Here is a 14706-nt window from a genome sequence, read left to right as displayed (position 1 = left end):
GTTATGTCCTTACCCTGGTAAACTTTCATATTAGTGGCCAGCCCCTTTAAGAAGGGCACGTAACAACATTGACGTGCTAACAATATACAAAGGTTAATCTGCGTTCTATTAGTTTGTGATGTTGCAGTAGATGTTATCATAGATTGTGATGATCATTTTTATGAATTCTTTTTAAATTATTATTTCATTATGTCATCCATATAAAAGGCACTAAAGTAAACAGCTCCTCGTGCTACATCAGACCCAGCAGTGTTACATTGCTAGTGTTATCGGAAACCTCTTATTTCGCTAGCAGACACTGCCGCACTATACAATAGAAACGCCAGACTGCACTCTAAGTGGTTGGGTGTATTCATGAGGGGGCGGTGACTGTCGCATGAAGCTTGACAGTCACTGATGACCTATGGAGTGGGATGGGTGGTGCCTCGGACCTCCCCCTCATGAATACACCGACCGCTTACACCGCGGTCTGGCGTTTTTATTGTACAGCACGGCAGTCTCAGCTGTTTTGATATAGTGATAACGCTCGCAGTGTAACACAGCTGTAGCACTAGGCACTGCTTACTTTAGTAAGCAGCTCCTAGTGCCTTTTATATGGATGACAGGTCTTCTTTAAGCATTAACCATCAACGTGCATTAATAATGATGCCAAAAGAGATTTGTACATACCTGAAGTAACAGGAATATCAAACTTGGCTGTCTCCTGAGGAGCTAGATTAAAAAACTCCATGGAGGAGGAGGAGGACGCAGTTTGCCCAGTAAAGCTACTTGAAGCCTAGAGAGACAAGATATCAGACCATATCTAAATGGGACCCCTGAACATTTTTCAGGAACCCTAAAAGGAAAACAACCACCTGCACACTGTGGGTTTGAGCTCACTTACATAGCGGTGTCTGATGAAGGTTCTCTTCTTCTTTAGCCCCATGGCTGAGAAAACACTTTTTAAAAATATGCAAATTAATCTCTGGTTTCCTGGGTGCCTTAGATAAGGCATGCACGCTCCCTCATTATATACTTATGCTCGCCTCTTCAGTGCAGCTCTCCCTCTTATTCCAATGACCGAAACGATAACCAGCTCTCCGAAAATCTTGCGCATGTGCGGCCTGGATTCGCATAGCGCAGGCGGCTTCTCTCACTGCAGGTAGGTGAATGGAAGGGAGGAAGAGGAAGTGCATGCAGGAGGCGTGCATAATTGTGTAATGAGGGAGCTCCGAGCGCCTTATCTGAGACAACCTGGTGCACCAGAGTCTAATTTGCATAATTTATAAAAGTGTTTTTTCAGGCATGGCACAGAATGATGATCAGCATGAAGACACCGGGGCACGTTTACTAAGGGCCATGCGCCAGTTTTCTGTTGGACTTTGCATGTTCTTTCTACAGTCGTGCAAACTGCCTGCAAGATATTTAAGAAGTGTCTGCACCACAATTGTGTCACATGTGACCCTTTTGGGGAACACTGCATTAGGCATCATATGACACAAATTAGGGAGCGTTCTGGTGCTCAGACAGATTGTGCACCAGATTTAACATGCAAGTCCAACAAAAGTGAGTTGCACGCCCAATGTTAAAGATAGCCATGAATAAGGATATGTGTTATCCGAGTTGGACTCGCTTTGTCTGTTGTATCCTGGCACCATATTTTATTTGGATGGAATTAAAGCATTTCCAATTTTTTTAATCCTACTCTCGTGGTGGATCTAATCTTTTGGAGCTGGACTACATATTTTATCATGGATTTAATGCTTGTGAACTGGAGCATCCGTGCTCAATATACAATTACGATCGGTCTACAGGTGAGATGACTATTTCTCTGTCATGTTAAAGATAGACCAGAAAAAAGTGGTGCACTCTGTCGGGCCAGTTCAGGGAGCCCCAGATTCATGAAGAACGGGCGCCAAAAATTCTGTCGCTACCTGCACTATACACAGGCAAACTGCACATAGTACAGACTGCACTGTTCTTAGTTAATGTGACCCACAGTGTGCAAGTGGTGGATTTCCTTTCATATATATAAATAATCAATACATGTATTTGTGTAAAAATTACCTGGCTAGAAACAGACTGGATACTTTGTACAAGATCCTCTCCTTCTGATGGGCTACATTTGTTGTGCCAGTTATCACCCAAAGCAATGGAGATCTAAAACAAAGACAAATACAAGTAACCCACAAAATGGTGGAGAACTTCCCCCAAAACAATTCCCCTACTGTAAATACACCTGTAAAGGTGTTTTCCAAGCAGCTTGGAAATGGCTACTGGATGTTAAATTTGTTCCATATCATTAAAGAGAACCCGTCATGCAAAATAACCCCCCTAAACTAAATGTATTTTCATAAACTGCCATTAGAAAGCATTGCCTCTATCCCTTCATTGTCCCTCTACATGCCTGTAAACCTAAGCAATGAGGTCCTAAAGCTGTATGCAAATGACCTGTGAAATGTCCAATGAAGCATTAGCATATTCAAGCTGTCCACCTTATTCATGAGTGGGAGGCACAGCCACACCCCCAGTGCATGACTGACAGCCTGTATAATGTTGTGAGGCTGTATAATGATGTGCTTCCTGGTGCTGGTGGCCACGCCCCCTGCAGCCTGTGTGTGCATGTGTGTGTGTTTAGGAGAGATACAGCAGCTCCAGGCAGCCATGTTACAGCAGAACATGTCAGATTCATGTGTAGCTGATGTCTGTGTCTCTCACCTGTATATTAGGAGGATGCAGCATGTCACCAGATGCAGCACACACACTAGCAATGCTTTACTATACATTACACACAGACATGAGCAGGGGGAGGAGAGGGGAGGGGTAACAGGGGTGACATCACTGCCTCTGACCATGTGACCATCCTCATTTACATGATAAAAAATAGATGATTTTACAATGAATAATGTATGAAATAACTAGATAAAGGCTGGGATGGGATCCTTGTGAGCTGCTCCAACAGGTAGAGGTGACAGGGCAAGTGACACAGACCTGATGACAGGTGTCCTTTAAGGGGTTGTAGTTAAAGGGGTTGTCTACTCAGAATAAGCTATCCTCTATCCACAGGATGCCAAAAATTACAAGAATGTGGGCCCAATGTACCCCGTTGCACCCTCAAAAGAATAGAACATCAGGTCAGGCATGCTCACTCACTACTTATGTAACTGATGGACATCATTGTGTACAGCACTTGGCTGTACATGTCAGTGCCATGGAGATGAGTAAGGGCAGCACAGTGGCTGAGTGGGTTGCACTTCTTCCTTGCAGCGCTGGGGACCTGGGTTCTAATCCCACCCAGTTCAACATCTGCAAAGAGTTTGTATGTTCTCTCTGTGTTTGTGTGGGGGTCCTCCGGTTTCCTCCCACACTCCAAAACATATTGTTAGGTTGTTTAGATTGTGAGCCCCATTGGGGACAGGGAACAATTTGATATGCTTTGTGCAGCGCTGCGTAATCTGTAGGCGCTATATTAATAAAGAATTATTATTATTATGAATAGAGTGGCAGGGCGCATGTGCCACCGGCTGCTCTGTTTATTTGGGGCAAAGGACCCCTTTTCCTCCATTTGGGATGTTACTGATCAGCAAGTTCCTGTACATAGAGGATAACTTTTTGTAACTGGACAACTTCTTTCACTAATAAAACTAGAAATATAATCAAACTCATTATTGCAAACAAATTTCTTACATTTTTTTGTGCAGGTCACTTTTATTTTGGACATTGCCCAACAGTTATGATCTAGATCAACCACTACGGTAGGAAACACGTTATAGAGCAATGACATGTGAAAGGTCACAGCAGTCCACATCCATTCAGTCTCTACAAGTCAGCTGTGTCTAAATACAGCAGGGTGGGATAGCATGACAGGGAAAGTGCTGCGTGGATGCATTGTTGTAGTACTGGATCTGGTAGCACTATGTTTATATCTCCCCTTCATAGCTGTGTAACAGAGCAAATGGCTAATGCACTGGCCGACTTCCATTTACTCTATTCCCCTCAGCAGACTACATTGTATTTCCTTCTAATTTGAGCTGGTAAGGGTGAACAATACAAGTCTACAAAAGCAAATACAAAGCAGTTATACCTCCAGAAATATTATTATATTATAATATACACATATATATATTTGTTTTCCACTTAAGGAGATATGTTTGGGGGGTTACCCACTGTCTGCTTCATATGGTTTGTTGTCTTTTTAAGAATTTTTAATGTAAACAATAAAGTTTATTTCATTTAATTACTGCTCATTGGCTTAAAGTTTTCTTAAGTTTGGGATATAATAGGTATTATATTCTAGTCATCTAAACCAAGGCTTGGTGTTATTGTGGGGACAGAGGAACCAATGTGGCTATTCATATATACAGGCAGTCCCCGGGTTACGTACAGGATATGTTCTGTAGGTTTGTTCTTAAGTTGAATTTGTATGTAAGATGGAACTGTATGTTTTATAATTGGAGCTCCAGACAAACTGTTTTTGGTCTCTGTGACAAATGGATTTTTAAAATGTCAAGATTGTCATAAGAACCAGGATAAGCAATAAAACTTAATTGCAGACGCCTTTGATAACTGTTATAGCTGTTTATTGTAGCCTAAGTCTAAAGTACAGTGAATTACCAAAATCAAGAGGTCCATTTGTAACTAGGGGTTGTCTGTAAGTCAGGTGTTCTTAAGTAGGGGACCGCCTGTATTACACATAAGACTACTGATAGTAGAACTCTGCATGTTTCCCCCATTATTGTTCACAATTAGTCATACACAAAAAAACCCTAGGCCTTCTCATATGCTTTATCTCCTGACTTCCACTAACACCACCTGTAATTTTCTGTTTCACGTAAACATATTTATTGTTCCTTGTAATTGTAACAAAAATGTTTAATAAAAGTTATTTTAAAAAAAAAAAACTTCAAACTTTTCAGGGGTCGGCTGAACTTGCTGAAATAAGTTGATTCAGACCATTTTAATCTATTAAAATGACCAGATTCATTCAAATGATTAGAATTATGGAGTTAATTCAAGTAAGCCTGACCTTCTTATCCAACTCTTCCTTGTTATATCCAAGCAATTTCAAGATTTTTTCCCTTGTGTCCTGTTCAAAGTTAACCTTAAATGAAAGAAGAATTTGGGATAAGCTGCAGAGAATTTAAAATACAAAAATTGCTCAAAGAATGTTTCAAGCACAATATGCCCTAAGAATAACCACAAATAATTACTGTATATAATGGAGTATAAGCGGACCTGAGTATAAGCCGAGGTACCTAATTTTAACACAAAAAAACGGGAAAACCTATTGACTCAAGTATAAGCTATGGGTGGGAAATGCATTGGTCACAGCCTCCAGCCAGTATATAGCTGGTCCCTGCCCCCTAGTATATAGCCAACAGCCCATGCCCCCCAGTATAAAGCCAGCCCCTGCCCCCCAGTATGTAGCCAGCCAGCCCCTGCCCCCCAGTATGTAGCCAGCCAGCTCCTGCCCCCCAGTATGTAGCCAGCCAGCTCCTGCCCCCCAGTATGTAGCCAGCCAGCTCCTGCCCCCCAGTATGTAGCCAGCCAGCCCCTGCCCCCAAGTATAGAGCCTGCCAGCCCCTGCCCCCAAGTATAGAGCCTGCCAGCCCCTGCCCCCAAGTATAGAGCCTGCCAGCCCCTGCCCCCAAGTATAGAGCCTGCCAGCCCCTGCCCCCAAGTATAGAGCCTGCCAGCCCCTGCCCCCAAGTATAGAGCCTGCCAGCCCCTGCCCCCAAGTATAGAGCCTGCCAGCCCCTGCCCCCAAGTATAGAGCCTGCCAGCCCCTGCCCCCAGAATACAGTCAGCCCCTGCTCCCATGTATAAAGCCAGCAGCCCCTGCCCCCCAGTATTTAGCCTGCCAGACCCAGCCCTCCCCAGTAAATAGCCAGCCAGTCCCCTGCCCCAAGCATGCCAAGGCTATATAAAAAAAACAAAACAAAAAAAACACTGTACTCTCCTTTCCATCGCGAGGGGACCCGGAGAGGAGACCGAAAAAGAGCTGGAAAAACCCGAAGCACCCGAAGACAGAAGAGGACTTGTGGGGGCGTCGCATAGGTGAGTACAGTGTTAATTTTTAATAATTTTTCGTGCTGAAAAACTCGGCTTATACACGAGTACATGCATTAGATGGGTTAGCGTTTTATTCTTTTGGTTATTCAAATAAGTAATATTCAAGTAATATTCATTACTTTTTTTCAGGTAATAAACATCCTTCATTCAGGTCATGTGACGGTACATGGTTTAATAAAATATAGAATTCACAATGTGAAGATATTATAGTAAACCCAAAATTAACAATTATTGACACTTTATTCATACTAATACCCATAACAAGCATACTCACCATTCCAGTATATCCCCCATCTAACAACATACCATCTCATGCTTGTCTTGTGAGCCCTTCGATCAGCTTATTTAGTTGTAGATCAGGTGCGTTCAAGTTGTCATGATTGACATCACATACATGGGCTGGCTCTTTCAAGGTACATGAATTTGCTTAGACGACGTGAATAAATATATAAAATTACCTTGAGGAAATTCCAGATGCTCTTGTCAAAAGCATGTGAAGAGCTTTGAACTTTACTTTGGCAAAAGCCCAGGAGATTGCCAGACAGCAGAGCAGTTTGCAGCTCACTAGACCGCATTAAGAACTCCTTCTCTGTGGTCACCTGACTGATGTACACTTGGCGAGGTGTGGGGTCCTGGGTTTGTTGTAGAGTTGCTTTGGGGCAGTCAAAGGTAACCAATTTTCCTCCAAACTGTTAGAAAAGAAAACATGGCAATAGAATATAAGTAATGCTAATGCTGCTAATATTGTTAGATCATAACCAGAAACCGGCAGTAGTATAAACCCTGTAAAAAAGTATATAAATTGCTTGAGTATGCCATGCAAATGCATGCACAGCCTCTCTCTATGGGAGAGTCTTCCTTAGCCTTCAATAGTCTTCAATGCTCATCGCTCCCATTGTTCAATGGAGAGTGGCCGTGCATATGCAGCACCCTCTCCATTAAGTCCAGTTGTGGGAAGGAGCTCAGCAAGGAAGGTGCAAGTTCCAGAGGTAGGACCCAACATCTATCATCTATATCAGGGGTCAGGAACCTTTTTGGCTGAGAGAGCCATGAACGCCACATATTTTGAAATGTTATTCCGTAAGTGCCCTACAATATGCACATGTCTCCCAATAGATAGGTAGCCACAGCACATGCCCCAAGTAGATAGGTAGCCACAGCACATGCCCCCAGTAGATAGGTAGCCATAGCACATGCCCCCAAGTAGATCGGTAGCCAAAGCAAATGCCCCCAAGTAGATAGGTAGCCAAAGCACAAACCCCCAGTAGATAGGCAACTACAGCACATGCCCCCAAGTAGATAGGTAGCCACAGCACATACCCCCAGTAGATAGGTAACTATAGCACATGCCCCCAAGTAGATAGGTAGCCACAGCACATACCCTCCAGTAGATCGGTAGCCACAGCACATGCCCCCAGTAGATAGGTAACTACAGCACATGCCCCCAATAGATAGGTAGCCACAGCACATGCCCCCCAGTAGATCGGTAGCCACAGCACATGCCCCCAGTAGATAGGTAACTACAGCACATGCCCCCAGTAGATAGGTAGCCACAGCACATGCCCCCAAGTAGAGAGTTAGCCACAGCACATGCTTCCCAAAAGATAGGTAGTCACAGCAAAAAAAAAGAAAAAAAAAAGAATATTCATTTACCTGCGCTCCCTGCAGCCAGCTCCTCATCGCTCCCACGCTCTTATCTTTGACCCAGGCTTAGACGATGGCGGCGATGACGCGTGGGTCATACAAAGGACTTAGGCAGAGGTAACATCGCTGCCTGTGTCAAGTGATCAGTCTATGACACACAGCAGCCATCGCTATTTATTAAAGTCTGAGAGCCAGATGCAGCCAACAAAAGAGCCATATCTGGCTCCCGAACCATAGGTTCCCTACCCCTGATCTATATCATCCAATCATAAATAATCTAGATGGTAAAAACCCTTTAAAATAGTTTCCAGAAATACCTCTCTAGTTTGAAGGCTGATGGATATCATTATAGCAAAATAACTGATTTGCTCCCACCTTGACAAAAAAGTTTGAGGACATTTTCATAGTTAGGTTTTTTAATTTCTTTTTCTTTTTTGATCTACAGTTTATCTACTAGATCCCACTGGAATAATTTAATGAATTGTTCTTAGTATTCTGTAATCATTGGCTAGATTTCTTGAAAAAATAAATAAAAAACATGCCCAACTTGCTCAAATAATGCTAAAGATACACTCAAATTAAATACAGAATGTTGTTAGGAAAAGCATAAAGTGACAAGGCTGGTCAGAAAATAACACAAAGGGGGGAATTTAACATACCCTGGCGCTAATTGCAGCAAAGTATAATTCAACCTGTGGCCATTCATTCCTGAACGGGTGAAGGCTATAGCCCTTTCACAGGCATGGGGCCAAATGCCCATCTCTGGGCCATTTGCCCCTTTACACCCCTGATAAATCTCCTTCACAGAATCTAAACTATGAAAATCTCTCACCGCAAAAGAAACACCAATTGGTCTCCTAATCCAGCGAGGAGGCTTCTTCAAAGGAGGAATAACAGTGGTCTGTGTGGCTTGCTGTGGCACCTGGAGAGGAGGTAGAGGTTGTCCTGTCCCGAATGGATCCAAGTTGTTGAAAGAGGAAGATATCTGAACAAAAAAAAATATAGAAAGTAGAAACTAAGTGTATGGTCACACAGAAAATCAAACACAGAACAAACATTTGACAAACGTGCCCTATATACTGAGCAGCATCTATCTGACTTGTGCCCAGTATATAGAGCATGTAGCTTCTTTTTTCCGTTGAGACCTTTTCAATGAGAGATACATTTGTTCACAGATTTTCCTGAGATTTGAGTCAAAGAAAATGTTGTGTTAATGGTGCATAAAGCTCTAAGAAGTAATGATGATGGAAAATAAAGTATTGCACATCTCACAACACTATTAAAGGATTGGGCACATTTCTTAAATTGCTATCATATTGCTATATTCACATTGTGACGCACCCTCTCAGCTTGGCTCCTCTGTTGAGCTTCCAGGCTTCCACCCATGACAGAGTACACGCTGACCCAACCATCAAAAGAGGCAGCAGAGAAGACAGACGGATTTCGTGGGCACCACTGGACATCAAAGCACCACTGGTTCCTCACTGGCAGTTCATATACTACCTAGATTCACAGGCAAGAAAAGAAATCCAGGTTTAGGGTATACATACAACTACAGAAGTAATAATCTAGATCAACAGGGTAAGCATTTCTGTTTGAAGTCAAAGAATTTTGTCATCTAGGTTTGCATAATAATAAAGTTACATTAAAGGGAACCTGTCATCAAAAATTGGCCTAATAAACCATTAACAGCATATTGTCAAACAACTCAACAGCTTATAGATCCTGTTTCTTTCATGGTCCAGCTTGGTGGCATCATCTAGAAAATCAACTTTGAAGTGAGATGTTAATTGGTTGTATAAAGTCAGGGAGGCGGGGGTTTAACACTGAAGTCAAGCTTTCCCTGCCTCCTCCCACATGCTCGACATTGTGCGCTGGACTTCAGGAGATCTGGTTGATGATGTCCCTGGACGCAGGACCATAATTACAGTGAAGGGGGCGTTCTAAGGCAGGGAAAGCTTGACTTCAGTGTTAAACTCTCCACCTCCTTGACTTCATAAAACCAATTTTCCTCTAGATTCAAAGTTGATTTTCTGGATGATGATACCACACCAGGCCATGAAAGAAACATCATCTAGAAGCTGCTCAGATGCTTGACACCACACTGCTCGTGGTTTATTAAGCCAATTTCTGATGACAGGTTCCCTTTAAGAAGTTGTCATGTCCACGGTTTCTGAAATCTAAAACAGATGAAATTGCTGAAGGTCCCCATTTGTGACTAGTTCAGCTCGCTGTCTGTTTGAATGGAACACCTGAATAGGTATGCCAGGCCCTTTCTGTCTCTGCATTGGGTGCGAATGAGAAAATGAGTGTATAAAACAGAGGGAAGAAAAAAAAAAAGAAACAAGCTCTCCCTGTGTTAAGGACAAGCCATGAATGTGTCTTATCACATAAATATGTATATTTTGAGAAATATGGCACAAGTCATAGCTGGCATACAAGATGCCAATTTTGTACTGCTGATACCTACTTCTGCCATGTCTCCTAATTTGTATACAAGACACACCTTTATGGTTTTATAGAACAGAAGCTGGGGGATGAGATTTCTTACAAGCATCAATGGTGTCTTTCAATCCTAGAAACTTAAACACTATTGGCACAGTGAGGGTCTTTCTCTTCTTTGTTCCAACTAGAAAACACTGACTGAAGACAAACTTGCCCTGGTGACCCCCTGAAGGCCACACGTCAGCAGCACTGCACCACCCATCAGTGAAAGGTGGTCCTTTGCCATTGGTTTATATGTAGAAGTACCAAGTGTAATTTTTCCACACAATCTGCCAGTTTGTTTGTTTGGCCGCAGTGGTGTAACTTGAAGCTGATGGGCCCCAGTGCAAAGTCTGTGCCAGGCCCCCTGACTATGATGTATGTTTTATACTACTAGTCTTCTCATACTGGAAAGTGACACCTTATGGGCCCCTCTGCACCCCTTATGGGCCCCTCTGCACCCGGTCGCGATCGCACCCTCTGCACCTCCTCAAGTTACGCCCGTTTGGCCACCTGCACAATGATAATTGATTTCTCTCTAATGTGCAATAAATCCAAATGAGATGCAAGGTAATAACGCTTGATACTCAGGAATTCAATAAGTCATACAAATATAGGTCAAGAAATGACAAAGACAAACAACTTACCTCACTTGTGCATGGATTCCAGCATAATATACGATGATCTTTAGAACTACTGAGAAGCAATTCTGGATCATCTTTGCTCCACGAAATTGATAAAATACCCCTATGAATAGAGAATATGAAACCATGTCATTGACCACAAATACACATTTACAGAAAGCCATCTCACTAAAAAACCCCAGCCTAATGGTCTATGAAGACAAGGACGCAATATTAAATCTACAATCAAAATCAAGCATAAACCAGGACACTTACTCATAAAACCCTCCTTCTAAAATCAAATATTAAAATTATACTAGTGAGCCAGAAGAGCTCTGAGTGGTGTTGCCAGAGCCCCTCCATGCTCTGGCTTCACAGACTGTTACACCGTCTCCCTCCTGCTCCCTTAGCACTTCCCCCTCCCACTGCAGAGGTTTCCGTGCACAGTTTAAAAGGGGGAAGAGCTCCTGCACAGTGTAACAGCGTGTGGAGTTGAAACATGAAGGGGCTCTGATAACACCCCTAGTGCCCTTCTGATTCATTAGCGTAATTTAAAAAGTTGATTTAAGAGGGAAGAGGCCGTGGATAACAAATATAAGAATATTACTAGAGTCATGGTACCTGGATCTATGAGGGAGTGCATCTGGTTTATCATGCTTGAGTTAGATGGTAGATTTCCTTTAAGTACAATACAGGCGGTCCCCTACTTAAGTACACCCAACTTACAGACGACCCCTCTGCCCACTGTGACCTCTAGTGAAGCTCTCTGGATGCTTTACTATCGTCCCAGACTGCAATGATCAGCTGTAAGGTGTCTGTAATGAAGCTTTATTGATAATACTTGGTCCAAATACAGCAAAAAAATTTTGAAACTACAATTGTCACTGGGGCAAATGAAATTTTTGTCGATATCTACAATTATAAAATATACAGTTTCAACTTACATACAAATTCAACTTAAGAATAAACCTTTGGAACCTATATATTAGAATGCAGGGAGTTATTTTCTATATAATAGAAGTTAAATAGGAGTTAATTGAATTTGGCTTTTCTGGCTCAGCTCATAAGATGAGCTGATGCCAAGAGCCGGCAATACAGGGTAGCTAAAGGGGAACCAAGAATTAGTGGTTCAGAGTGTGCTACAGTAGGTCTTCTGCAGGATTAGACATGACAGACAAGCCTTTCCTCTCCAAGTTCATGGTATCATGGTGTTTGAGGTTTCTGTCCATCATAAAGATGGTGGAAGTTCAAACACCAAGATAAATACAAGAAATGTTACAAATCTTAGGTTCTTTTACTATTTCATTGTAATGTATGACATAAAGGGCAGTAAAGTGGATAGAACTTCTCATTACCTTGTGTGATTTTCTAGCACTTTTAGTGGTGAACTAGCAAAACGCAGATCCCAAACTTGAACAACTGGCAAACGATCGTCTTCAGATGAAAGAACAAGCTGAGTCGCTATCTCAGGGTGCCAGAGCATTCCTGAAAGGTGCATCTAGGAGGGAAGAAAACTAACTGCTTCAACTACTTTACAGGTAAGAGACAGAAGAAGCCATGAATGAAAAGTCTGGCCAATCCCTTTATTGTATGTACTGTGGAAAACATAATGGGGCTTATTTACTAAGGGTCAACGGAACGCACTTTCGTCGGATTTTGTAAATTTTTTTGCGCCACTGTGACAGCTATTTAGAAGGGGATTGTGACACATGCGTTTGGATTTTGGCGCAGCAGCGCCGGCTTTCATGCGTCAGAAATCGGGTTGCGGGCAATCGGACGATCCGACTGATTCGGACTGAGCGCGGGATTTAATATCCAAATTTTGTTGCAACCAATGTACTTACATGCACCGGGAAGAAGTAGGTGAACTCTGGCAGACCTGAGCAGGGAAGCGACACATGCCGGACAATGCACTTTGTGTCTACTCTGTCGGCCGGGTAAGTAAATGTGCCCCAATGTGTGTACATTGTGTCAAGACTATTAGGGTACATTCACATGGCAGTAATTGACATAGATTTTGTAAGGATTCAAGAGTATACTTGAAACATAGGTTACGCTGCTTGTCCTTGCAGAATCCCATTGACTTCAGTGGAAGAAGGATTTTAACACAGAGTCTGAATGAACCTTTCAAGATTACTCTGCAAATAAGTCTAATAAATTAGATGTTTGGCTGAGTACATCTGCCATGTTGTTACTATTACCAGCCAACACTTGCTGCTTTAAAGAGATCGATCAATTTATAGGAAACTTATAAGACTCCTTTAAAAAGGGGTATTCTCATCTGGGCATTCACATTTAGTTTCATTAATTTGCAATATATAAACATTTCTTCAATTAGATGTTATTAAAAATAATTTACCCGTGTGTAGATAATTTCTCATAAATGTAGTGATATGGTCCCTTAGAAACAAGACTGTGTCCTTGGATACGACCACCTCTGCTGGAGGGATTGCACAAAGAAATAAAAGGTTTATTTTTATGAAATGTCTGGGAGTTACTGCAGGTCTCACAGCCGTCCTGTGGTAATGATTGTTGAAGCCAAGTGGTCGGGCAGGACTTGGTAGTGCATGTCTGGCCACTGCTGCCAAAAAGTGAGGTGGTCGTATCCAAGGAAGCTATCTGGTTTCTAAGGGACAACATGGCAGCAGTTATGAGAAATTATCTTCACACAGGAACATTTTTTTAATAACATCCAATTGAAGAAATGTTTACATAAAACATTCACATTAAGTTAAATGTGAATTCCCACACCCTTAAGTAAAATGAAGGTGTCGTATGTACAGGATCCTCATCTCTTTGGTATAGGGGAGAGCATAAGGAAACAATAAGTACAGGCACTGGTCATGCACTTACTCTGTTACTGTGGTCGCTGACTTTAATGACTGGTTCATTCTTACGAAGGTCCCAGACCACAGCTTTTCCACTAGGATGCGCAGATGATAAAATGTGTTGAACCTGCTGGTTCCAGGAAACTGCGCTGACATCCTCTACAGGCTGAAAACATAAAAATATTACTATCTCATTTTCACGGGGGGCCAAGTCAGCTACATGGTTGCTTTACAAGAGCCAAATGGAATTATTTTGCTTTATAAATGTATCTAATCAAGCTGTTAAGTAGCTACATTTATATCCATTATAACCAAATGTGTTAATTGGTGCAAAAGCTATATAAATTTAGTGAATTCAGTAAATTAATTCATGCACATCACCAAAAAAATTTAAAAACTGAGCCCACAAGAAATTGTTGCAAATGCGTTTTTTCATAGATTTCAACGCATTCGGAATTTGGTCCCCACTTCTTAGTACAAGGCATGGAATAATAAATACCATCACTAAGAAGAACAATTTGTTACACATAAGTAAGCCCTCATACAGCTCTGTACACAGAAAAATGAAAAAGTTATATATTTTTAAAGGTGGGGAACGAAAAAAGAACAAAAAAGCGGCCTCCTTAAGGGGTTATTGAATCTTTCTGATACATATGTATCACATTCTGCATTTCAATAGTTGGATACAAAGGCTTTTGTTAATAGTTGTTCTCATAGTCTTAACAACATACCTGGGACTTTGCTCCGGGGGTCATTGGCACACTTAAATTATTTAGGTCCCATATGAAAACTTCAGAATCATTGGCACCGGAAGCCAGAAGATTGTTCTGTAAATAGATTAAATAAACATTTAGAACAGGTCATACATTTTTCGTATGACTTCAAATCATAATGTTTGACTGCATATGAAATCCCTGCATTAATCAGGACTTGCCAGGTTGATATTAGAGCGTCCAAAACACTCTGGAGAATTACTCTCAAATGAATAAACAAGAATAGGACATAACAGAAGGGTTAAAGTCCATCTATTGTACATCATAAAAAAGGAAAAATCTAGTAATCAACAAAGGTCCCTC

The 14706-nt window shown here is 41.9% G+C and overlaps 1 protein-coding gene across 4 annotated transcripts in view; it reads right to left on the bottom strand.

Moving 5' to 3' along the window:
• Nucleotides 1-14706, bottom strand: part of SEC31B (SEC31 homolog B, COPII coat complex component) — a 53754-nt gene that overhangs the window by 30175 nt on the left and 8873 nt on the right. For all 4 annotated transcript variants that reach the window (XM_072130494.1, XM_072130493.1, XM_072130495.1 and 1 more), the window contains exons 5-14: nt 14362-14457; nt 13656-13796; nt 12158-12300; nt 10827-10926; nt 9037-9198; nt 8528-8680; nt 6510-6740; nt 5006-5080; nt 2047-2139; nt 670-775 (exon numbers count right to left, since the gene is read on the bottom strand). In XM_072130494.1, the coding sequence (XP_071986595.1) occupies nt 670-775; nt 2047-2139; nt 5006-5080; nt 6510-6740; nt 8528-8680; nt 9037-9198; nt 10827-10926; nt 12158-12300; nt 13656-13796; nt 14362-14457 (1300 nt within the window). The remainder of the gene's footprint in view (nt 1-669; nt 776-2046; nt 2140-5005; nt 5081-6509; nt 6741-8527; nt 8681-9036; nt 9199-10826; nt 10927-12157; nt 12301-13655; nt 13797-14361; nt 14458-14706) is intronic.

This window comes from Engystomops pustulosus, chromosome 11, assembly GCF_040894005.1.
Source record: "Engystomops pustulosus chromosome 11, aEngPut4.maternal, whole genome shotgun sequence".
Classification (NCBI taxonomy): domain Eukaryota; kingdom Metazoa; phylum Chordata; class Amphibia; order Anura; family Leptodactylidae; genus Engystomops; species Engystomops pustulosus.
The sequence above is the reverse complement of the archived record's forward strand: the minus strand, read 5'-3'. Positions and strand labels throughout refer to the sequence as shown.